Source organism: Denticeps clupeoides, chromosome 1, assembly GCF_900700375.1.
Source record: "Denticeps clupeoides chromosome 1, fDenClu1.1, whole genome shotgun sequence".
NCBI lineage: Eukaryota > Metazoa > Chordata > Actinopteri > Clupeiformes > Denticipitidae > Denticeps > Denticeps clupeoides.
Window position 1 is genome coordinate 7,141,606 of NC_041707.1, and position 25,396 is coordinate 7,167,001.

The 25,396-nt window shown below is 43.7% G+C and overlaps 2 protein-coding genes across 6 annotated transcripts in view; both read right to left on the reverse strand.

The window, feature by feature from the left end:
- LOC114797818 (synapse differentiation-inducing gene protein 1-like) overlaps nucleotides 1-7,565 on the reverse strand; it is an 8,103-nt gene extending 538 nt beyond the window's left edge. Inside the window, exons 1-4 of the mRNA XM_028992976.1 lie at nucleotides 7,449-7,565; nucleotides 6,766-7,302; nucleotides 4,969-5,429; nucleotides 672-812 (exon numbers count right to left, since the gene is read on the reverse strand). Of these exons, the coding sequence (XP_028848809.1) occupies nucleotides 672-812; nucleotides 4,969-5,385 (558 nt within the window). The 5' untranslated portion in view covers nucleotides 5,386-5,429; nucleotides 6,766-7,302; nucleotides 7,449-7,565. The remainder of the gene's footprint in view (nucleotides 1-671; nucleotides 813-4,968; nucleotides 5,430-6,765; nucleotides 7,303-7,448) is intronic.
- A 721-nt stretch (nucleotides 7,566-8,286) lies between these two features.
- On the reverse strand, nucleotides 8,287-24,825 carry LOC114796740 (RAS guanyl-releasing protein 1-like). 5 transcript variants are annotated; one of them, XM_028991234.1, is made up of 18 exons: nucleotides 23,827-24,036; nucleotides 23,177-23,325; nucleotides 19,201-19,306; nucleotides 17,079-17,141; nucleotides 16,846-16,977; nucleotides 16,583-16,736; nucleotides 16,052-16,225; nucleotides 15,048-15,164; nucleotides 14,358-14,633; nucleotides 13,992-14,072; nucleotides 13,798-13,902; nucleotides 13,349-13,458; nucleotides 12,830-12,974; nucleotides 12,696-12,732; nucleotides 12,134-12,277; nucleotides 11,187-11,336; nucleotides 10,324-10,499; nucleotides 8,287-9,591 (listed from the first exon to the last, which is right to left on the reverse strand). In XM_028991234.1, exons 1-18 carry the CDS (start codon nucleotides 23,949-23,951, stop codon nucleotides 9,457-9,459), a joined length of 2,379 nt encoding a protein of 792 aa, XP_028847067.1. In that variant the 5' UTR covers nucleotides 23,952-24,036; the 3' UTR covers nucleotides 8,287-9,456. The 5 variants fall into 5 exon arrangements, with proteins under 5 accessions (XP_028847067.1, XP_028847073.1, XP_028847059.1 ...); XM_028991240.1 differs by lacking the exon at nucleotides 23,827-24,036 and adding an exon at nucleotides 24,699-24,825 and having other exon boundaries at nucleotides 8,291-9,591; nucleotides 11,187-11,339; XM_028991226.1 differs by having other exon boundaries at nucleotides 8,292-9,591; nucleotides 10,324-10,496; nucleotides 11,187-11,339; nucleotides 23,827-24,033.
- Nucleotides 24,826-25,396: the final 571 nt, after the last annotated feature.

The following is a 25,396-nucleotide window of genomic DNA, read 5'->3' on the forward strand; positions in this document are numbered from 1 at the left end:
TGGAGCTCGAAACGTTCAGTTTTGAAGGCATTCCAATAAAATCTATCTGTTAACATTAGGATGTAAGAATGTTACATTACTATTATTTTAACATTCTTACATCACAAAGTTGTAATCATTATGTATGAATTCCAAGCATTACAGGTTTAAAAATGTGCTCTGCTGAAAGACCCCCATTTCTTTTCCCAGACTGTTTGGACAAATCTCTGCACTGAAGAAGCCAGGCTTGTGTTGCAGGGTTTTAGAAAGAGAAACATGCATCCATCACTCAAAATGCGCTGCTATATATAGACAGACCTGAGGTCAGACGTAATCAAAATGAAGGTTGGCAGACCAGCTATTCTTCCTTTCTTCATAATCTATTCTCACATTTCGGTGCATTAATGAAGCTTTATTAGAATATTGGATTTTTTGATCATCCAGAAGGCTTTCCGCTCCTTCATCTATGGATCTAATTTTCAAGCGAGCACCCATGGCAACTGCCTAATAAGCTGCAAAATCTTCAATATGCTACTACTATTTTTGCCCAGGGCTACAGAAACATGATTCATTTGAGCTGAAGAGAAATCCATCCTGTTAGTAGAGGAGCACCTTATCTGATCGACCTTGTGTACCTAGTTATAAAAGCTGACAACAGAGTCCAGACAGTCCCACTGCTCATGGAGTCTTACCCTCTGCGAGAAGTAGAAGGCTGCAATTCCCAAGGGCCAGAAGCAACACAGCATGGAGAAGATCGCCAGGCCTAGGTGGTCCTGTGGGGGCATCATGAAGTTGTCTTCGCTCTCGCTGTCACTGGAGCTGTCACTCTGAGACTGGATGAAGAGAGAAGAGCTGTCATGCAAGATAAAACCCACTCATAATTCACATATACCATATCCAGGTGTATCATAGCTTGATTTAATTATTACTTCTATGGTCTATGATCATCATCAATATAAAGTACATTGTCCATATAGCTGATTATATAGCTATCAAGTAATTAAATAAAACTATGGTGTCCAGGGAAATTTGGGAAAATAGGGTGTCCCCACCAGCATCAAAACATGAATTCACTTGGAAGTAAATTTATGCCAAGGAACACTAAAGTTGTTCATCAACTGCTTCATAATTCCATGTAGTGGCTATTGTCCTCTCCCAGCAATAGATCAAGACATGGCTGAACAAAAATAAATAAATATTAAAATAAAATTATAGGAAAAAAGTACAAATTAAGTAACCATAGGAAGTGGAATTTATCTACATGCCAGAAATGTTGACTTTTCAGTATGAATGCTACAAATGTGCTAGTCAGTGAATTATCAATAGTTTCATATGGTCCATATTTAATGGGAGATAAATCTGAGGTGTCTCAGTACTTCCCTGTACCTTCCCATAGGTAGCAGCCAACACTCAAACACAGGACGTTCTTCCAAATACCCAAATGAGCAAATACCCAAACTGATTTATATTTTAATTTCTACAATATGATTTTTCCTGCCATTACCACCATGTCCTATTTTACAGACTTGAGCACAGGCTGAGTCAGTTTAAGGCCATGAAAATGGAGATGATGGAGATGACACAGAGTTTCTGGGCAGTGGTGGCCTAGCGGTTAAGGAAGCAGCCCCGTAATCAGAAGGGTAAAATCTTGATCTGCCAAGGCGCCACTGAGCAAAGCACCGTCCCTACACACTGCTCCTCGGGCGCCTGTCATGGCTGCCCACTGCTCACTCAGGGTGATGGGTTTAATGCAGAGGACAAATTTCACTGTGTGCACCGGGTGCTGTGCTGCTGACAATCACTTCACTTTAAGAACAAAAATGCTCTTGAGATAAATGAGACACCTGAGAATGTCGACTTTGGCCATTTTATCCTGGTTTTGTCACCTGTCAAGCAGAGGACTAGAGTATTTGGTTTTAGGTAAAGTACAAATAACATTTCAATTCCAATTATAACAGCCTTAAACTGTATATTTATTTACTGAAATGTTGATAGAATGCCATTCTTCATAAAAACCTGAATAACTGACACTACGACAGCACAATGTCTAAAAATATATACATTTTTATTGTATTTTAATTACCTCCGTTTCCCAGATGCCTTCATTAGGATTTTACCTGAAAGCACATGGTTATCTAACATCAGCCTCTGCCTAATCCGCACCCGTTCTGCCCGCCAGAAGAGAGGCATGGCGGGACCTGCCAGGTTTGGAGGATTTGTATTCTGTCAGCACCCATGAGCACCCGGACAGATGTCTCTGGACATCGTTGTGTGGCAGAGCAGGCGAGGAGAAGCCCCAACTGGCCACCTCTTCATCTTCTGCCCAAGATCCTCGTTTGCTGTAATGTCAGACACCGCTGTGGGTGTTATGGTCAGGAACACCACACAGTGGTGACCTTTGAGGAGGGTGTCCCCCTCGGCTTCTGAGCGCATTATCTGTTTGCGTGAGTGTGTGTGTGTGTGTGTGTGTGTTTAAATGAACGGTCCATCACACAGCAAATTTGCTTGTTAGTCTTGTTACTCAGCAGACAGATGAGAACCAAAATAAATGAGGCAATTTAAAACGAGCAGGAGGAGCGTTGGAGAGGGACAGTTACAAAGGAACATTTCCTTTCTAGTTCTGCTCGTCGGTCATCTTTCGCAGGCGGCTTCGGTCAGCTGCTGGCAGGTTTAAAGGTGGCGTGGCGGACGGTGACGTGAAGTGGGCGTCGACTGGGCAGCCTGAGCCTGAAGCTGGTATTATGGTGCAGGACACATCGCATCAGGACTCGCACCGACGGCACGAAAATGCGATGCATGCAGCCGGCGTGGAGCAGGCGCTGAACTACGTGTTCATTTGCATGATTTATGGCCGCAGCGTGCCCTGCCAAAATGACACGAGTCCTCTAAATAGTGATTGATTAGTTAAAGCTCCAGAGACATTTTATAGGCGGAAAAAAAACCCCCCAGCACAGTACCAGCGCATCGCTACCAGCTGCACAGCTCTAACAAAACAAAAGAATTGATCATTCTAGTTTTTATTCTTAAGACCGGTGAACGGCCATTTATCCTCTGAGTGAATGAAAAAGAAAAAGCGGGAGCTTTCGTTTGCTGCAAGGTCATCTCAGATAAAACCACAACCAGCTGTCACCAGCCAAGGTAGTTATGGCCATCTATGTAAGCATCCATTCAGACAGAGAGAAACAGGTTTCAGTGGCTAACCATCAGTAAGGTTACCAATCGAAAGTTTCCAACCAGCTAGTCATTTAAGAGCCATGGATATTTATTATCAGAGATAACTTCTTTTTTTTTAAATACGTCCTTCGATATCCAGAAAAGGGTGGGTGCAAACACACTCGCCATTCACTCTCAACTACGGATAATTTAGAGTTCAGGGAGGAAGCAGGAGAACCCGTGCAAACCCCACACACAAATCCGGAGCCAGGATTCGAACTCGCAACCTTGGATCGCTACAAATTATTCCATGTTCCATACTCCATGTTACCAGTTACACGTTGCCCTCCCCGCTACTGATACTTGCTAGTAAGCGAAGTGATTGTCATTGTGATACACTGCAGCACAGCACATGGTGCACACAATGAAATATGTCCTCTGCTTTTAACTCATCACCCAAAGTCAGCAGTGGGCAGCCAGTGGGGAGCAGTGTGTGGGGACGGTGCTTTGCTCAGTGGCACCTCAATGGAACCTTGGCGGATCGGGATTCGAACTGGCAACCTGCTGATTACGGGCTCGCTTCCTTAACTGCTTGGCCACCACTGCCCAAAGCTCACTAACTAAGCTCACTGACTAACCGTCCATGGTCTGTAGCAACAGATACCCACTTTAAAGCCTTCACATTTTACTCAGCAGGCATTTTACACCGGTCATGGCTGCCCACTGCTCACTAAGGGTGATGGTTAAAAGCAGAGGACACATTTCGTTGTGTGCACCGTGGTGTGCTGTGCTGCAGTGTTTCAAAATCACTTCACTTTCACTTTCACGAAGCCATGAACGAATGATGGACAAAGTTCCAGGCAAGATGTTTGGACTTCCTGCCAACCAAGGAATTTTAACAAAGGCTGTGTCAAAGTGGACATAAGAGCATGCAGGATGCTACTCTTCTACCAACACAGCATTAGCTTCTGTTCCTATCAATGGAAATAAGTTCCCCTAATCTCCCCAGCACTGGGACCGGGCATCAGCGGGGAGGAATGCATTAACGACTGCAGGGCTGGAAAGCTTTGCTTTATCTCACGGTACCCTGGTTTTCCGGCGATGGAGCACTGGCTGATTAAACGCTGCTAAAGTTTCCTCCATCTGAAAAAGTCGTTTCGACGGGAGTCAAATTTAACTGTGAAGAAAATGGTCATGCTGTCATTGTCATGTCATTGTCACTACCACCATTGAAGGGTGGTAGTAGCCTAGTGGGTAACACACTCGCCTATGAACCAGACAACCCAGGTTTAAATCCCACTTAATACCATTGTGTCCCCTAGCAAGACACTTAACCCTAAGTTGCTCGAGGGGGGGACTGTCCCTGTAACTACTGATTGTAAGTCGCTCTGGAGAAGGGCGTCTGATAAATGCTGTAAATTTAATCATCCAGATTGCATAATATGAATACTATATATACTACATATAAATGCTATATTTTAATTTATGTTAAAGATGTGGAATGTGGAGTCGTTTTTTTTTTTCACCAGGTAGCGTTTTCAATATTTGTACAGAAATACACAGAGTTTGTTCTAACCACCTCGTTCAGAGTACCCTCTTCAAAGCAATTGTGCCAGTCACAGTACCCTTAATACTCTCTACGTGAAACCGCATGTCTCATCCTGCAGAAGGTGTGCATCTGCTGAAGATCTACATCAAGCCCTTCGGGACACAAGGGTGATTGTAAGGTGCGAGTGTAGAATTGTGGGACACAGCTCTCCAGGAGCAGGTTGCAAGTTCCTTCATCTGTGCTCTATAATAATGACCTGCACGGCCATATTGAACTTGTCCTCTCACCTCGTAAGGGTTAAACCTGTCTTCCTCCACCTCACAGCACACTGTCTGGATGTGGCGGGGCTCCTCCAGCAGTTTGGTGTTCAGGTCTTCAGAAGCTTCCGAGTCCTCGGCCAGCGGCTCCTGGTCCTCCTTGAACGTGGTCTCAAGTCTGTCAACCTCCCAAGCGCCATCGTGGCTGCCGCCATCCTCATCCTGGACCAGGACGAAACCGGGCGAGTGCACGACCTCCATGGCGAAATGAAGCGAGGCTGCGTCGAGGAACTGCTGCGCTTTGCCCTCCCTCTCGGTGTCTGTCACCAAGTATCTGATGATTTGGTCTTGGTATCGGTGGTTGTGGTGGTCACCATGGTAACCGTAGTCACTGTGGACACCAGTTTTGTCCAGGAGTGGATTGTGGAGTTCGCTCATGCTATGCATGCTTCAGACCTCAGGAGGCCCTGAGGATCAGAAGAGTGTCGTTCCTAAAAAATAACCATAATATTCAGCGAAACCATTTATTTTTACACCAACGTTATCTTGTGAAAGAAACAAACATAATTCAGGGGTCTTTAACCTTAGGTGCACTTTAACCTTAAATCACATTGCCCTGACAAACCGTCACTTTACTCATAAAGCATTTTCTGTTATATCACTGCTCTTCTCTGTACTGACGCACACACTCTGCCTCATATGTTCACAACATATCTCTATCACAGCACCATTTGCACATCTTACTCTGCACCTTCATGACTTATTTCACTGGTTTTTAGTGCAGTCTGTCTTCTTCCTTGTCTTCATGCTTCGTTTGATGTTACTCTTGTTACTCCTGCACTGTTCACGTGTCTCAGGTTTTTGAACTTTATGTAACTGGTTTGTCTGCATTGCACACGTGCACTTTATGTCAGTATGTAAATTTGTTTAAATGTTACACGTAGCACCAGGTTCCGGGGAACGTTTCGCTTTACTATGTACCAGTATGTCAATTCAGTATGTAGCTGAATTGTCAGCAAAGCTCAACTCAAACTTGAACTTGATTACAAGTCACCATGGAGCCATTCAAAGACATTCAGTGTACTTTGCGCAGATGACAATTTTTTTTTTACACATTTTCTGCAGACTAGAGATCACATTCTCGAAAACAGTACCTCATTACATTATGTTCTATTATATATTGTACATGCCAGAAGTTTGGACACATCTTCTCATTCAGTGTGTTTTCTTTATTTCCATGACCATTTACATTGGTAGATTCTCACTGAAGGCATCAAAACTATGAATGAACACATGTGGAGTTATGTACTTAACAAAAAGTGGAGACCTGGCCTCCACAGTCACCGGACCTGAACCCAATCGAGATGGTTTGGGGTGAGCTGGACTGCAGAGTGAAGGCAAAGGGGCCAACAAGTGCTAAACACCTCTGGGAACTCCTTCAAGACTGTTGGGAAACCATTTCAGGTGACGACCTCTTGAAGCTCATCGAGAGAATGCCAAGAGTGTGCAAAGCAGTAATCAGAGCAAAGGGCGGCTATTTTAAAGAAAGTAGAATTAAAAAACATGTTTTTAGTTATTTCATCTTTTTTTGTTAAGTACATAACTCCACATGTGTTCATTCATAGTTTTGATGCCTTCAGTGGGAATCTATCAATTTAAATGGTCATGACAACACACACACACACACACACACACACATAAACACATACATACATACACACTCACACATTTACATATACCTTCACTTTTATATACATATATGTGTGTGCGTGTATATATATATAAAAAGGAATAAAGTTGCTCCACTTGCAAACAGTGGCACTTTACCTTAGAGAAGAAATCCACGCAGCGTCGCACCTCATGTCCAGAGAAGGTTCTGCTCAGTCCCCCACGGTGCGAATGATGGGGGATTTATTTAAAGGGCTCTCTGACTTCAGATCAGTGATAATGAGGTTAATCGGATTAAAGCTTTACCTCCGTGCGCCGAACAGTTTATTTGATGGGTCTGCTGCTACGAATTTAATGTTATTACGGTTAATGCGTGAAAGTAAGCGCCGTCACCTCTCACGCATGTAAATCGTTCATAATACATCTATATTCCAGAATTCCAGTGCCGCGTGGGACACTTTGCAGGCGGGGAGATTTAGTTCGCAAGACCCGCACGTCGCATTATTCCCCTTCAGAACAGAACAGAGACGTCCCTCCCGAGTGATAGAAGCCGCTCTTACCCGTTACGAGCCATGACGCGCCGGCCGTGTCCCGGCGGGGCGCGCGCACGCCGCGCGTGCACGTGCGCCGTGAAGGCTCGTCCCCGCAGCCCTGGTCTACAGTTGGGGACAAGTGCGTGTACAGGGCCTCGCCTGCCTTTCAATGGACAACATGTGCATTTCAGATGAATTTCTCTCAGCCAATCAATCAATCATTCACACTTTATTTGCAAAGCGTTTTTTAAGATGGTCATAATGAACATGAATGAGATGCAGCTCTCAAAGCCACTAGTGAGCACTCACCCATCAGTTATGGCAAACGTCACAAATATGGTGGACTGGCTGTCTGGTGCAGATAGAACAAACGGATCAAAGATGATGACCCAACCACACTCCACTCAGCATCAATACCGTGTTCCTGGGACATCTCAGACAGCCACCTCCATCACCAACCAGGCTCATCAGCATCTCCACTTCCTGAGACGTCTGCAGCAGGTCCACCTTCCTCCTCCCACCCTCACTGTTGTCTACCGGAAAGCAAAAGAGAACGCCCTGACCAGCTGCATCTCCGTGTGGTTTGGCAAAGAAAGGCAACAGAAATGGATCATTGAGGTGTCTCTCCCCTAGCAGACATCTCCCAGAAGTTCTGAGGCAGTAGTGGCTTAGCGGTTAAGGAAGCAGCTCTATAATCAGAAGGTTGCCGGTTCTAATCCCGATCTGAGCAAAAGCACTGTCCCCACACACTGCTCCCCGGGTACCTGGCGTGGCTGCCCACTTCTCACCAAGGGTGATGGTTGAAAGCAGAGGACACATTTTGTTGTGTCACCATGTGCTGTGCTGCAGTGTATCACACACAGCAAAATGTGTCGGTACTTTGCTCAGTGACGGTACTTTTTCTCACTGGCCTGAGACAGTTAAAGTCTCATTATTATACGTGTAATGACACAAAACTAGTTGTTATTTTTATTATAGATCTTTTACTAAAGCATTGTTCTCTTTATGATCTCTCACTGGATACTAGTAGTCTAATGGTTGACACACTCATTAGACTAGTACCAGAAGACCACAAAGTCCCAGGTTCCAACCCCACTTACTACCTGAGCAAAACACTTAACTCTGAGTGTGTCCAGGGGGACTGTCCCTGTCACTACTGATTGTATGTTCAGGGCATTGGATAAATGCTGTAAACTTAAATCTCTTAAGAGTTAGAGTTGTGCCATTCTGCAGGCCACAGCCTGAATTTAGCCATATCATAATATGTCAAGTACAATTTAATCAGTGACATTATCATTAGTGTTAGAGAGGAAACGCCCCTGGTGCAAACTTATGTTTAATTAATTGATTGCAACTGTTTTTCTCACATCCAACAACCATGATCACAGCAGGGACAATGAACGAAGAGCTTCCAGCATAAAGTATAGATGCTCTCCTTCCACAAGCACATAATGCTGTAACATGAAATTCATTGTAATAATCAGATCTATCAAACATCATGCCTTACAGTGTGACCTTTTCTGCCAAACCACTAATTAAGGCATTTAAAACCCTGCTGAGAAAACCTCTATTATAATCACATCTTTTAATTTCTAATTAAATTAAGTGCTACAGAACCAAACACGCACAAACAAGGTGCCCAGGCTCCATACAGCTTGTGGTATGGTCATGTCGTATGGGCGGGTCTGGGCTCAGGTGACCTCTGGTGGCACCGTGCTGGTGGTGCATGAGTGAAAAATATCAAAAATATCTTCTTACAATGGCCACGTTTATTACGGATGGGAACTTAATGTCCACTCACTATCCAATCTGGGAAGCTACAGTACTTAACACGTTCTCATTGAGGGCAACATTCACAAAACATTTTTACAGTAATCATAATCTACATTCACTGAAATAAACAAGACTTTTAAACAAACAGCCAGCAGATTCATAACAATCTGTTAATACAGTAACAATGATTGTAGTGTTTCAACATTGATAATAAATATTGTTAGCAAACAAAAAAGCGTTTTACAGCGGGACTTACATGTACAGTATGGTCAAAATTTACAATATGTCTCAAGCCCTATCCTGCACAATAACGTGCCAGGCAAGACGAGCTGAATAGAACTGCTTTACTGCTAGAATTTCCATATTCATATTCATAAAGTGGACCTTATGCTAAATAGCCCTTCTGGTTCAGCGTTGCGCCATTACGTCTTCAGGCTGTACCAGCTGGGCCTCCTGCCGTGTGGGCGATCCTATAAAAAGCTGCGATACTAGCAGAGCATGACGTCCATGATAGCACAGAGTGTTGCGCGGGTGGGTTTTTGGATCAGGACGACGAGTCCTCCTCCACTGGGTGGAGCGCGTGTCTCCTCAGGAGGGTCTTGAGGACCTCCACCTCCCGCTCCGCCTCTTTCAGCTTATGGCGGAGAGTCTCATTCTGCTTTTGAAGAACCTGGCACTCCTGTCATGACACATGCATAAAGCAGGCACTGGTTAACAGACAGGAAAGAGATGGTGACTCCATCTCTTTTCAATTTTATCTCGCCAAGTTTTTACCACATTTTTTACAATCCCGATGGGCTCTTCAGGGGTTTCAGGTCTCTAAACTATGTAGAGCCGCTTTGTACCAATGACCACTTTGCTTTTGAGTTAAGTGCGTGTGAAATCAAATCACTGTCTCAAACTAAGAAGCACTGCATTCAGAATACAAACAGTATGACTTTTCTCCCATGAGAAGCACCCATTCATCACTGGTAATGATTAGGCTTTGAAACAGACTATAAGGTCAAGGTCACTTTTATTTTGAAAAAGACATAAGTGAAGGGGCAGAAACAGTACCCGATGCATTCAGTCTGCCGAATGTACTTGTGATGTCTGCTTTGCTGCACCTAGGGTTCGGGTATATTCTACTGTGATCAAATGATTCCTCAGCAAATGTGCGCATGTGTGCAGAATGGATCCAGCAAAAGGAATGCATCATCAGAGAGAATGTGATTTTTATCACATGCAGGCTATGCAACCTGATAGAATTATTACATGCTTAATACATAATAATGTTGCTGTTTTATAGTCTGGTGTATATTAGAGCATTAAGAGAAAAGTTGATTTGAATGTGGTCATGGTAATCCCAGTTTAGATAAAAAAAAAAAAAAGCTTATTAAAAGTCAACACAGGTGATTAGTTCAAACAGCACCTTCTCCAGAGCTTCGTAAGGCATCTTGTTGTCATCCTCTGGTGGGAACAGCGTGGAAACCCTGTTCTCCCACTTGGCGTAGGCTCTCTTTCGGACCGGTATCGGGCTGGGGCATGGGGTCAGCGGCGTCGATGATGGACTCAACAGTGCGGGCTGCATTCGGCTGGCGTCTGCTGCTGAAGGATCAGAATCAGAATAAGCTTTATATACGAGGAATTTGTTTTAGTGACAGAACTCTACAGTGCAACAGAATGAGAGTGACAAGATACAGGTAATAAAAAGCGTTATATACGGATATACAAAAACAGCGTGCAAGATAGCAAAAAAAAGTGTTTGTACAGGTATGGTGATAAATAAATAATTCATTTTAGTGTTGTGTACCATGTGTATTGTTAAGTGGTCATGACATGGAGTGCTTGAGGGAAGAAACTGGTCCTGTGTCTGGTCGTTTTGGTGGCAAGTGCTGTGTAGTGTCGACCAGATGGCAGCAGAATAAAGAGGGAATGTGTTGGGTGAGAGGGGTCCAGTGTGATTTTCTTAGCCCTTTGGCTAGCGGGTAAGGAAGCGGACCCCTAATCAGATGTTTGCCGGTTAAACCGCCAAGGTGTCACTGAGAAAAGCACCGTCCCAACACACTGCTCCCCAGGCGCCTGTCATGGCTGCCCACTGCTCACCAAGGGGGATGGTTAAAAGCAGAGGACACATTTTGTTGTGTCACCACGTGTCTGCTGCAGTGTTTTAGAATGACAATCACTTCACTTTCACTTTTCACTTTCAGATCTTGCGGAGCGGGGACGGATGTTCCACTGATTCTCTCCGATTTGGTAGCTGAGCTGTACCAGACAGTTATAGAAGTGACTGACCCTCTGTCTGCGTGCCACACTGGACCCCTGTGGCCAAAACCAGTGCTAGAGCCTGCTTCACGCCCAGAGGGGTGGGAGATTCAGGGCCACAAGCGTGAGGTGGGTGAGAGACATCTTGTGGTTCATCTGAGGGGTACATAGATGGGCCGTCTTCTGAAAAGAAAAGAAGAAAGTGTTTCAGGGACAAAAGTGCCATTCAGATTTCATGTTAATTATCCTATAGTTATTATTCAAACCTTGAATTAGATTTTTCAACACAGCAGGGCATCGTAGTGGGGAAAGATACACAGTCACCTCAAAATCACCTCACCGCCAAGGCATTCATTATTACATTTTTTTTCTTTTGGCAGAAAACTGAGCTGCTTACAGTAAGTGAGCAGATTCTTTAGATTGTTGTGAGGCATCTGCAGAGTGTGACATTTAATGACCACCTACACATGGAAACTACCCTGCTCCCTGTAAAAACACTGTCATTCTGATAAATCATTCAGTAAGGCATAAGGAAGTCTAAGCTCTCAGGGGAAAAAGATACTTGATTGCATTGACATTTATTTTAAATGCTTGAAAATTTGCTGGGAAGGTTTGGGAAAGTTAATGTCAGAAACTGCTGCAAATGATACAGTGAATATGCTGTGATAAAAGGCAATGGGTGGGTGAAACTTGTATATAAACCTTCACATACATTTAGTTTCTTGCAGTATATTTTGCTAAAAAACATTTCATATTGAAAAGTTCCTCTTTGTAATATCTCTTGTCTTTGTAAAATCACAGCCAGTAGCTCTGATTTTTCTTACAAAAGTCCATCATTGGTGTGATGCTCCTATTCGGCCAAAAGATGGAGTTGTTTTACGTTTCTTTCTCTACCACTGACAAGACGCTTTTTTGTAATGGAACAGATGAGTTTTTATACACGAGAAGTGAGCAGCACGGGAAAAGTCAACTCTCACCATCGTGCCCTTTGACCCCAGGAAGACCCGTGGGATGGGAGCTTGACGAAGGGCTGCTGTCGGCAGTGCTGCTAGCTTTGGCGTTCTTCTTGCACTCAAATGCCACCTGATCCTTACACAGCTTGTGACAATTCATACCACAATCTGCAGACGAGCCACAAAAACACACACACACAACAAAAAACAATTCTCATCTGGCTAAAGATGACATTAAAAAAAATGCAACACGAGGAATCTTTTTGAGCCTGTAACAGTGTGTGAGGTGTGCAGAGTGGGAAAACTTCACTGTGGTTTCAGGTTGCAGCATCTACAGCCTTTCAAGTGCAGCCTGGCTGGGGCAACCGGCTGCATTTACAGAAACCACAGCGCAACTGAGCCCTGCGACAGACCTGTGCATTACCTAGTCCTCTCTGAGCACCGCACTACTGTGCTTCCAACCACCCCTGCCTACACCTCAGCTCCTCTTTGTTGAGCAAGTGTTAAAACAGAACATGTATATCATCATTTAATATCAGCTTGCATGCAAACATGACTGACTGAAAAAAACAATAATAATACAGACCTCTACATCTGTAGCCTTGCTTAATGACACCCCACAACTACAAGAGAAGAAATGAACATATGAGTCGAGGTGCCGAATTCAAACCAAGAAGGACACAGTTAAAGGGTACAGGTGACACTATCACAGGTACGTACAAATCCAGAGCAGTTGTCGCAGAATGTGGGCTTCATGTAGGTTGTCTCCTGAAAATTGTGAACAAAGCCCAAGCCTAGTTTGGAGCAGATCACACTTGCTCGCATGAAGTAAGCTGTGATTTCCTCTCGACTGATGAGGCCTTCTCTGCATTGAATAAATGAATCCATTAATGTACAGTTGCTAACAGATTAGTTAATGTTTTCCCCATAGTTGATGTCACATTTATCCACAGAAAGATGGTCAAATATATGGTTATATATTTTTTAAGAAATAAACTAGTCTAAAAAGCTCCCTGCAGACATTTCGTGTTTTGTGTATGCAGTATATAGGCTGCAGGCAATTATTAGAATGATATCTCCACTATAAATAGACAAAAGCTCTGCTCTATGGTTTACTCTGTTTCCTGTTTCTGCCGAGTCTCACATAAAGCCATTGTTTCCTGTTGCCTCAGATGAGTTTGTTCAAGCAGCCAGCCCAGTGCACCCAAAGCAGAAGCACATCGTGAAACCTTCACTTACTTCTCCTTATCCATTACACAGAACGAGAAGGGAAAACTTGCAGCGATCTTTTCAAAGTCCTCATGGGAGATGAAGCCGTTCTCATCGTGGTCGTAATTTTTAAACACAGACTGCGCATACGGGGTGGACAGACATATATGTATTAAAAAAAACATACAAAACATATATTTTGCCTTTAACTGTATTTCTTTAAATTAAACTTTTTATTAAACTCACTAGTTACTTGTTTTCGAATCCAACTATGTGCATAATTTCTGCCCTTTTAAGAGGCAGCTGCATTTCTGGGTGTAATCTGGACCAGTTTGAGTCATAAATTGACAGATGATTAAATATTTGAATTTCCCCAGACAACAGAAAAGCTGAACAGAAGTGTGGCTATGCATAAGAGAGGAACAAAAAGCAACAAAGGCCACAAGCCCTGTGGTAATACAGGACAAGAGGACACTCACATCCACCATTCTTTGCACATGCTTGCTGATGGTTTTGGGGTCTGGCTTTGGGGTCACACCTGACGCCCAGTCCACCACCACCGGAGGTCTGGAGGGTGTAACCGGCTGAAATGAAATAAAAATCAATGGAATCAACCAATCCTAAATGAATACAGTGCAAAACTGAAAATGAACAACAGTAAGCCAGTACTGACTGGTGCTTTGCAGTTCTTGGGTTCCCTGGCATAAGACAGTTCATAGATTTCATCTTCAGTGTAGTAAAGGTCCAGAGAGAGCTGTGGGAAGAAGAAATACATTTAAATTTATCAGATGTCCTTATCAAGAGCAGCTTACAATCATTAGTTACAGGGACAGTCCCCCTGGAGACTGTAAAGTTTAAGTGTCTTGCTCAGGGACACAATGATAGTAAGTCTAGTTTGATTCTGTGACTTTGTGGTACACTAGATTATACCACCCACAAAAAAATAAAAGTAAAAAAAGTTATATATATACACACACACACACACACACACACATTTAAACATAGAAGAATATTCACTGAGATCCTTGATCCTACTGACCGTGAGCAAGTGGACCAGGTCTTTGTTGGCGTCGAGGCGTGGTGGCTTTTGCTGCAGATGAATCAGCTCATTGATGTGGTTGTAAAGGGCCTGCAGCTTCTGCACGTTCACCTTGTTGTCCTCCACGTAGTCGGTCATGGCTTCGTTTAAAGTGATCAGCTGCTTCAGGTGGACCCCCAGGATGGGAATCTTGAAGCCGGCGCACTTGCCGTAGGCCTGCCTGTAATTGTCATAGTTTCTAGAAGAGGACAGAAGGTCTGTCATCTCATTCAGGACCTTTGGAAGAAAACGGTGAGAAGGGCGAGAGAAGTCTAATGAACTTAAAGAAAATTTCCAACTGATCAACACATTTAAACCAGATCTTGGTCCAAAAATTAAGACTTCATAGTACATCATTGTGGTTAATTCAGATACCGAAATATAAAAAAAAAAGATTACATCATGATCAAACCTTGTACACAAGATTGCAAGTAACCACAAGAGGAGATGCTACACTTTCTCATACACTGAACCATAACACAGTATTTGCACAGTAACTGCATTTGCAATTAGATTACTATAATTCAAATTATTGGACTTTAGTCTTCCAAGGGTCTTGTACAATTCTATTTTAGTAAAATATTTGTTGCTATTATTTTGTAAACGGGAAGTATGCAGCTGGTATTTTGTGATGCTAAGATGTGACTGTACCTTGGTGACCTCACTGGGCACATGTGAACAGGTGTCTTTGAGTCGAGAGATTGCACTGTGACACAGGCCCCCGACCACAGCCATCAGGGTGTTAAAGTTGTGCATCTGAAGGAGGTTCTGCCCATGACGACATAAACAAAGCCAAAAATATGTGAGGTACCTACTTACACAATCAAACACACACACACACACACACACACACACACACACACACACACACACACACACACTAAAACTGAACAGTTCGGGTGATGTAACGAAAATGTTGTTTTTCTAAAAAACATTATCATGCCCATTTACGTTTGGCTCTCTTCAGCTATTCAATTAAATAAGCTGCAGTGTGTGAGGCTGGGCCATTAGTCGAGATGAACCGGAGAGCATTAATGTAACTGAGAGGTCAGCAAGAGCCTTCATCTCAAGCCTCAGGCTGTGTGAGTCCAGACTCTGTCCACAGGATGTGTATATCTGCATATAAATGAGGCGGCAAAGTGCTAATATAACTCCACTCAGGGCGCGCTCACAGCTCCACTCACAGCTCGCCTAGCTCCGCAGTGGCAGGTTCAGCTCATAAATCCATTAGAGCTGTAACAGACTTGTTTTTTTATATTCAAAGCACACTGTGTGTGTGTGTGTGTGTGAGAAAGCCCATCTTTGATACTGTGAAAATGCATTACGGAACACTTGACAGACATTAGCTGCATGCTGTGAAGAGTTGTTATGCAACTATCAGTTCTAAATGCACCCAGTTGCAGGCCCAGTGTGCAAACTCAAATTCAGGAGCTGCAGGCAGCAGAGAATGCATGCACCATAGGCAGAAAGAACAAAAAGATGCACAAAAATTCACACACACATGCTTGGGCAGGAAAACACATTATCTGTTTGATAATGTGCCATAACTATACTATACTGTAAGATATTATTTTAATAATTACTTCCATTTAAACTAACCAATTTATATTGTCACATCCTCAGTATTCTTTATGTAGAAGTGTGAAAAAACTAACCTGCGCAACATGGATGAACTTTGTGAAGACCTCTGCTCGCAATGGAGCCGTTGGTCTACTCAGCACCATCAGCTGCACCCACTGGGAGATGCCATTACACAGGGCTATGGAACGTTCCATCATTGGGTTCTCCTTCATACAGCCATTGCGGATGTAACTCTGGTAGTCTGCAAACTAAAAGGAATTTTTTTTTTTAACTTTTTAAGACAGCCAGGTTAGAAGGAAAACAATTTTTGCTGGTGTTACTCAAAGAGTGGGAGTGGGAAACGGTGGTCTACACCAAGGGTTTCCTACACCAACGCTTCCTGTAGGTGTGCTTAGAGATTACCATGACCATGCTACACACACATATACACACCACAGGAAGGTAGTTTCATTGTAATTAAGACACTGAATCGAGAACAAGATAACATACTGTAAGCAAAACATCCTGCAATGTGGACTTTCAGGATATGGGCTTGGTGCATGAATTGCTGGTAGCTGCACCACAGTCAGACCATATAGTTATAGTTCATCAAGATGTCGACTTACCGATATGCGACAAAATGACTTGAACTCCAAGAAGGTGAGGTGCTCCGCCAGCTCTATGGGCTCCAGGTGATCGAAGAGGAGAGAAACTTTCCTCTTCTTACTGCAGTTGGCTTTGATCCTCTGACTGGCTTTGCGTGACCAGTCTCGTTCATTGCTGTCAAAGAACAGAAGCCACCAATAACAAGAACCACAGGAGCGTTAGGGGAATCAAATGGTAAACAAACAATTGCCCTAAGTACAGGACATCTTAACCAGACACTCACGTCCATTTGGTCTCCAGAAGGGGACACAGCCTTTCTAGGCCTTGTTCTCTCATGAACTCCTGGAACTTTTCTAAAGAACCGGCCAGGCTGTTGTGTAAACGAAACATTGACCAGAACTCCCGGATCCAATACCTGTTAACAAATCAACAAGCAACCAAATACATTAGCAACATTACAACTGAATTGCTGGTATTTTTTCTACAGTTCTGACAATAATCTGTATGTGCACTTACTTGATGAGGTAACAAACCTTCTGGCCCTCTGAAGACCTCTCATTCTCCAACGAGCTTTTGAATGTAAACCAATGAAGTCAAGGATATGACTTCAATGTAAAAGCATGACGAGAACACAGGAAGCTTCATCTAATCTTCCTCATTTTAATAACGTAGACATGGAAGCCAACTGCATTATGGGTCTGGAAAAAGTAGGAGCTAAACATTATGCAGTGTACATTGTAAATCAAATCATAAAAATGTTGGAGTGAAGCAAGAGTTTAATTTATATGAATATAGTTGGATGTTTTGCATTTTTTGTTGCGCCTTCCAAAAGGCCCTCTGCAGTGTTGCCAAATGCTTCTTACGGTTTTGAGCCTAAAACCTGTCCAAAAATGTTCAGACACCATTACTGTACAGTAGGGGTAGTTTCAACAATTTTTCTGCACAAACCCAACCAACTATTTGTTGAAATCAGCTGAATTTGGCACCAGTGATCCTGAGACATTTCTTTTTTTTTTCTAGAACAGAGTTTCAGTATTTTTATTAAAATTAAAGCAATCACAGTGATAAACACAGCTACAGACATTAGTATATCAGCCCAAAATGTTTTTAGCACAATTTATATCACAAAATCTAAAAATACTGTTTACTTTTCCTATACCGTGCTACCTTATTCGAAAGGGCAACGTACGCAAGCGTTTACAACTGCCGATGGGTGCTGCAGCAGATTTTAGCAGATTGCCGTGACCATGGAAAACAGACAGGAAATCTGAAATGGCATCTGGTGGAGTGGGTGGCGGGCGGACATCATGGAGAAAACCTGGTACAGATCTGCAGAGGTGCCACTGAGTCATGCTCGCTCTCATGGACTTCACTGGGTTGGATCGAATGTCGCAAGTCTGTTCACAAAAACTCTAAATCTTGGATTTAAAGCCCTCTTCCAGAGTCTGCTATCTATGTAATGCACATACTTAATTGCTAATGTTAACTGTCACGGTGATCCGTTTCGGATTCACATGACCTCACAAAACAACTACTTATTATATAAAACTGTGGCAAAAATAGCCGTTCTTCACAGTGAGCAACTGACAGAAATCAGGCTGAAGTGAGGCACACCAAAAAAAAGGCTAATTGCGTCACTGGGGCTGGAGTACCTCCTACTCAGCCCCCGAGGCCACACTGTGGTAACGGTAAAGGGCATTAATGGCTTCACCACTACTCATCAAGCCCAGCCGCTCTCGGACATCCTGCATGTCCCTCTGGGCCCTCGCCCGCAAACGTCGGGGAGATTATTCATAGACAGAAGCACGTTCTGACGTGAACTTGGTGCGAAAAGTGCTCATGGAGAGTCGGGTGTGTAAAGTTGAAGTGGACACAATTAACACCTAAATCACAAAGGGCTTCACAGTGATTCACTTTAAGGCACAAAGCAGTCGTGCTGAACGCAGATTGCCTTTTTAACTCCTTCAAAAGAAACAGAAAATCTTAACCCTGCTTGTTACAGACCGTCATCACTCAGTAATCATACGACTTATAACCCTGCAGTAATGATCAGTAAAGATCTCTGATCTTTAACCTTCCAAAATTCTCCCACACCACCACACTGCTACGTTCCCTCCACTGGCTCCCAGTAGCTGCACGCATCAGATTCAAAATACTGATGCTGGCCTACAAAGCCAAACATGGAGTAGCACCATTCTACCTCACAGCCCTTATTACACCTCGCACTACACCTCGTATACACCCAGCCTCCAGTACTGCTCGCCTGGTCCCTCCATCTCTGAAAGTAAAAGGGTGACACTTCTCTGTCTTGGCCCCTCGGTGGTGGAATGAACTTCCCCTTGAGGTCAGAACAGCTCATGACAATGATGGTGGCAACAATCTGGTTCCATTTAGCGCGAAAAATGTGGTCATTATTCTCCAACAATGCCTGCTTGCTATTCCTCTGATAATTTATTAACCACAGTCAGTAAATGGATGTGATATTACAAGCATCTGTGTGGTAGCAACTCAAACCCTTTATATGAATTGCATTCTTGCTGTTATGTTTTCTTGATGCCGTTGCTATTTCACGCAGATTTACACCTGTGTAACTGTGACACGACAGCAACGGTATAAAAGCTAGAAAAGTGAAGGATATAGAGTGAGGAGTCTCTCTAGTAGCTCGCTGGAGGACATCAGAAGTCTGTGCATGGTCAAGGTGATGTTCAGAAGGTGAGTGCTGCAGCACACACTGCCCTCCACATCTGTAGGAAGACAAAAAATTCAGACAGACAATATTGTATGAATGTGACCTGGTACACCGAGGCATCAATGGCACCGCCAGATAATTTTTTAAAGCCCAGAAAAGAGACGGCAGAGCTGTGCACAGTATCTTTACACGAGTCGGCTGTTCCTGTTCACAGGTATACCTCGTGGTATTTTTTTTTTTCTTTTTAACTTCCCCTCAGGTCTGCAACAGACTCACTGAGGTCTTTTTAAGAGAAAACTGTCCCACTTACGTACTCTAAACCCATGGTCATGGTGAGCATCTGTGCTTTTTTTCATACAATTAATTTTGAAAACGTAACAGGCTTAGGACGAGCACTTCAACTACACATGATCTAAAAGCAGACATTTGTATCACTCAACAGTTGTGATAACTACATATGAAATTTAATGTAATAACTACAAATTATGTTCAAATTATAATGAGGTATTTTGTTCGCCATAACAGAAGATCTCCAGAAATAAAAATAAGCAAAAACACAGAATGAAAGTGTGGAACCAAATACACAAAAGATATGCTTGAACCTTGAACCAAAAGTGTCTGTCATTGTCCTGCCGCCACACAAGGAGTCTGGTTTCCATGGACTTCCACTTATTCCATATCTCCTTGAAACGCCTCTGACTCCATGGCAACAAGCTTTCATTTTCATCTTTGTTATCTGGACTCGCTACTGTAGGTCTACCAGACTGCTTATCAAGTCCTCAAGCATTTTCTAACAAACTGCATTAGGAAGATTGTACACCCATTAGGGCACACAAGGTCACCAAGTAATGATAAAGAATGAAGTCAGCGGAAAATAAACACACTAATCTCAAAACCAGATTGAAAAAATAAAAATGATTTAAGCCATTAATATTTTCTCGCTTAAGGTAAACAATTGTGTTCAGTTGTGTTCAATTCATAAATGCAGATCACAGGCTATGATAAAACAAACTGACACCTCATCGAACACAACAACTATAAGAATAATAAAAACATTTATATTAAAATACATTTTGTTGTTTATGGGTGGAGTGACTTTGGAGTGCCGAGCGATGACGTCTGGATGACGTCTGGATGTTGGAGCTTGATCTATTAACCACAGTCAGCATGAAAACCAAACAACACAGGGGTAGTTCTGGTCAAGTTTAATCAGGACCCCTTTCAAATGCTCTAGAAGTAATGCAAGACGTAACCATAGTAACAGTCCGAACGCGAGTGGTTCGTTTCATTCGTTTGTTAATTTGTTTTTTCTTCCGTTTTATTTTGTGAATGACCGAACAATGAAGCCCATGATCTCACCATCTTCAACGCCACCATAATACAACAATACCTGGAGGAAGTCAACATGAGTTTAGTCACACTGGGGCACCAGAAAAGGGGCGGGGAGGAAGTGACGAGACGCGTTTTATCTATTTAGTTATCTTAAGCAACTGTCGCCGGGCCAAACCTTGTTTTGACAGGCGTAACTCGGCCGTCAGGGCCGGATAATCCCTCTGTTTTGAAACCAGATGCCTACGCTGGTCTGTTTTTTCCCCGTCAGCAACGATTAACTGCAGCTCGCCTGTTAACGAAAACCTTTTATACAATTTACACGCTCTAGTCCCTCAAGGCGTCACTTCGAAGCACACACTCGCCGCACTGTCCACCTCATCCACTGGGCAGTGACGGCGCGGCCACGGCATCGTGCTGAACGTCCGACGACGTGACACACCCACGAACGAGGAAGCGCTCCGTACAAGCTTCTCTCTTTTAAAGCAATTAACTCGAATCGCCTCAGCTTCACATCAGACACGAACAGTCATTTCTGAAGCACCAGAACCTCAGACACACAAACTAATCTCAAAGTTTTTATGTATTATTTTTTTAATGAAAAAAAGTCAAAACATTCAGCGAATAAAGTCGTACTATCATGACATAAAATTCCTTACATTATAAGATTGTCACAATGTTGTACTGCTATACTTGTAACATTACCAGCGTAGTGTTGAGGTGTAACATGTTCAGCATGGCAGACTCTGACAATATAATGAAATTATACTTCAGAGCTGGATTTGCAGACAAAGAAATACTTAATCTGTTGGCACCATCAGGGCCGTTTCATCATTAGCATCATAACACTAAAGCAATTGTGCAAGAAACACTGTTTATGCAGAAGGACGAACCCTATATGTATATATGAGGTTATATATATAAAACCTCATATATATAAAAGAGATCAAGATTGAGTGGAACGTCACCGTCATCATTACAACAGTGTTATGGAATATTATACTATAAATATTCTGTTATATTTAATAATATCTTTTTTTAATCTCACGAATCTCTTGTTCTCGTGAATTAAAGTGGAATAAATACAACAACTTTGTCTCATCTCGGGATTTTAGATTGATCAGAGTACTCCCAATCAACTTTTTTCATAATAAAAACATTACATGATGTGCTGTTATTAACCCAATAAAAAAAAAAATCACGTCTGCATCAGACATATTGTTTACACTGTACTATTACTTAGTGTTTGGGTGGTAGTAGCCTAGTGGGTAAGACACTTGCCTGTGAACCAGGAAACCCAGGTTCAAATCCCACTTACTACCATTGTGTCCCCACTTAACCCTAAGTTGCTCCAGGGGGACTGTCCCTGTAACTACTGATTGTAAGTCGCTCTAGATAAGGGCGTCTGATAAATGCTGTAAATGTAGTGTAGGCTCCAGTATAAAAATATATATATATGTTTTTTTTATTTATTATTATTATATCTTTAATATACCCATGGTGCATAGTATATGGTGTGCTGTGCAAAAATACAATTAATGGACCCTTTGGTCTGTAGAGAGTTAATGTTAAATGACTTTGATCGATATGGGGACTATTTTACAGGGATAGTTCAATTTGCTGCTGTGCTACTGACAGATTTCTATCGATTGGCAGCCAGGTAGAACTGTTCCAGGACCAGCACGAGCGATGATGTCAAATGGCACAGGTCCCCACTCTGGTGCGGCCAGCACTTTCAAAGAGCGGCCATCATCTGAGGACACCAATTTAGGAAGGTGACCTTTCAGCCTGCGGCGAATCGAAGCGGCGCCCAGGTAATCCTTCAAATAGCCCTTACGCGCACACTCACATTTTGAAAGGGTGCCTGGACCCCGGGATCCAAGAGCCCAGCCTCTGATGAGCGGCGGGGCCACTGTGGCTCCATTTTGATCCCGTCTTTCATGTCGAAGCGGCGACCCCACGGCCGCTCTGCTGCAGGAGCACACCGAGCATGCTCAGTGCCAACACGTTCTCGGGGTGCCTTCACCCAAACACGAAAGTTAAAAAGCCGACCAATTGTTCATACCATCCTCACTCCTGTCAGAGACATATAATTAAGAGATGTCAGCGGCGACTCAGTACATTGTGCTACCTCTTCATAACTCTGTTCGCTGCGTGCCTTTTTATTTGTCTCCAGGCAACAACGCTGCCTGTACAAAAACATCACATTTCAGTCCATGCACTTGGCAGCTTTGGGGTGCGCGCAATATTCAATTCGACGCGAAAAAAAGGAAAAAAAAAAAAAAAAACGAGCCTGTGAATCCCTGTCACAGCTTGGATACGTGAATAATGAATGCCAAGCGTGAGTAATATGATAAATAATGCCAAGCTAATGATACGACAACCAATGAGTGTGCAGAGTGAAGTCACATTACGAAAGCGTGTTTCCCCAGCAAAGCAAGACGTTTGATTTTTCTTTTCAGCTACTGACGTTAGATTGCCTCATAACTACTTACAACAAGACATAACAAAAATTCCCAAGCTGGTGTAGGACACTACAGCACATTTAAAACTGTTAAATGCACAGGAAAGAGGAACCAGACTAGTCTTATCTTACCAAAGGACTGAATGCAGGCCTGGATGAGCTCCTCCCAGCTGGCCCCTTTGGTAAACTGACCCAGCGACATGGTGGCCGGGTGCGGCTGGTTCTGACCCAAGGGCTGCGGGGACCCTTTAGTCCTGGAGGGGCATCCCGGTGCCAGACGCCTGGCGGTCAAGGAGGGGGGCGGGGCGGGAGAGAGAGCAGAACTGAGAGCAGATGGCCGAAGTGTGTGTACGTGTGTGTCTGTAACTGTGCATGGTGAGGTGTCTCCCTATTTTCTGCAATTGCTCTGAATTGCTTTATTCAGAACAAACCAAATAATACGCTGCAGTAATTAAGATTACCATTAATTAGAAAAAAATGTAAAAAGAAATAAATCAAATTGTCTATTAATTGGATATATCACGTGTGCATGTGACATATGTGATATTTAGAAGTTTGGACCAATGCGCAATTCGTTTAAAACTTTTACCGTCACAACACACACCCTCCACCTTCAGTTCACAACGTACTCACTTCCTCCGAAACTCCTCATAAACTACACGGACCTACTAAACCTGGAGTACAGCGCTACAGCGAGGACTCGTCATCGTTACATTGTCATTACTAATATTGCCGCTAATATTATCTTTCCAGTCGCCATTATTCACGCGAACGTCACTCACGCGCCGTCCCTCCCGTGCGCGTGTGTCCCCACGCCGTCGTCTCGGGCCTGGCAGCCGAGGGACAGGTACTGCGCGACGAGGGGTCCGACCAGGCTCTCCATGTCGCCGCCGAGCTCGGTGCGCATCTCACGGCCCGCGGCGGCGCGCCGGCCCGGATCTCCGCGTCGCTCCGACTGGCGGCGGGGAGCGCGCGCGCGCGCGCGTCGGCGGGGGCGCGCGGGGCGCGAGCGTCAACGCGCGTCGGCGGGGAGCGCGCGGCGCGCGCGACTTTTTTTTTTTTTTTTTTTTTTTAAAGTTTAGTTTTTATTGCCCGGTTTCTTCTGATTGTCCGGTGTTTAGAGAGCCGCCTGCCTACGTACGACTCCGCAATTCAGCCAGGAGCGATAATTAAAGCTAAAACGTTTCATTTTTTTTTTATGCCGTTGCGTGGCGAATAAGAGATATAGAATTTTTACATTTTTTTTTTTTTTAGCAAGGACATGACTTGCTAATTGAATCCAATCACGCAATTGGCAGAAGTTTCTTTTCTTTTTTTTTTTTTTTGCACTGCTGTTGACCAGCATGGCCAATGCCATGAGCACCATGAGCAATGTTCAGCTGAACAAACTCAGCGAAGCTTAAGTCAATTACGCTGCCTGCCTGAATAATAAACGGGCAAAACTGGCCTGGTCGAGGGCAAAAAGCGTGCATGTGACCAGGTCCAGCCATCATTACAGAGGTCACAGCCTTGTCATCACATCACATAATGATAACACAGAGTTCCCCAGATCACAGTCTGCCTGCATTTGTCTCAACAAGCAGTTAAGTGCCCACATCAGTGTGTATGCTGGCTATGCCACCAAATACCTCGCGAAAGGACGAGATTTACGTACCACGAGAGGAAGGGTCTGGCTCTGCTGACCGATTGGCCCAAACCCTGAGCCGCGGCCCGCTGCGTTATTCCCATGCCCTCTTCCAGATGGGGGGGTAAATAAAGCAAACTCAAACAAGGGCTCAGCACAAGACGAATGCTGGAGAGAAGCAGACATGTCACTGCATGCACACCCAAAGGGCGGAAAAGCAGTAATAAACACTGGTTTGGAGATTTTTTTGCACGTCATCATGGACTTCATCATTTGTGCCGTCAATTTCTTTGGCGACTGGAGGAAACAAACCAAAAACCCCTTTTTTACAGGAGACACAATAAAACTGGCAGACATGGAGCAACACCGTCCTCCAGTTTTGTTGTGTGCGAGTAATGGCTTTGGCACGCTTGAATGGCAAGAACACTCCCTAGCCCCAGTGTGAGTGATGGGAAACCCCAGCAGGTACCCCCAACCTCCGGCACCTCTCTGACTTCTGTGGTGGGGTTCACTCTGAGCTGAACACCAAAATCGAAATATGCGTCATGAGTAGTTTTGTGAATTTTAACTTACTGCCCTCATGTGGTTTGCACTGGCATCTGTCTGTCTGTCTGTCTGTCTGTCTGTGTGAGAGAGGTTGCTTATTACAGGTCGTTGTCACTTCTGTATAAGCGTGATGCTTTGTGAATGCAGAATATCCCTACAAACTCACTTGGAATGTTCTCATG

Excerpts from the sequence above, each read along its gene's own strand:
- LOC114796740 (XM_028991217.1), bottom strand. The coding sequence starts at position 23,951 with ATGCGCACCGAGCTCGGCGGCGACATGGAGAGCCTGGTCGGACCCCTC. Across the intron at positions 16,226-16,582 it reads AGTCATTTTGTCGCATATCG|TTTGCAGACTACCAGAGTTA; the intron begins GTAAGTCGACAT and ends AATTCCTTTTAG. Across the intron at positions 11,340-12,133 it reads TGGGGTCAAAGGGCACGATG|AAGACGGCCCATCTATGTAC; the intron begins GTGAGAGTTGAC and ends TTTTCTTTTCAG.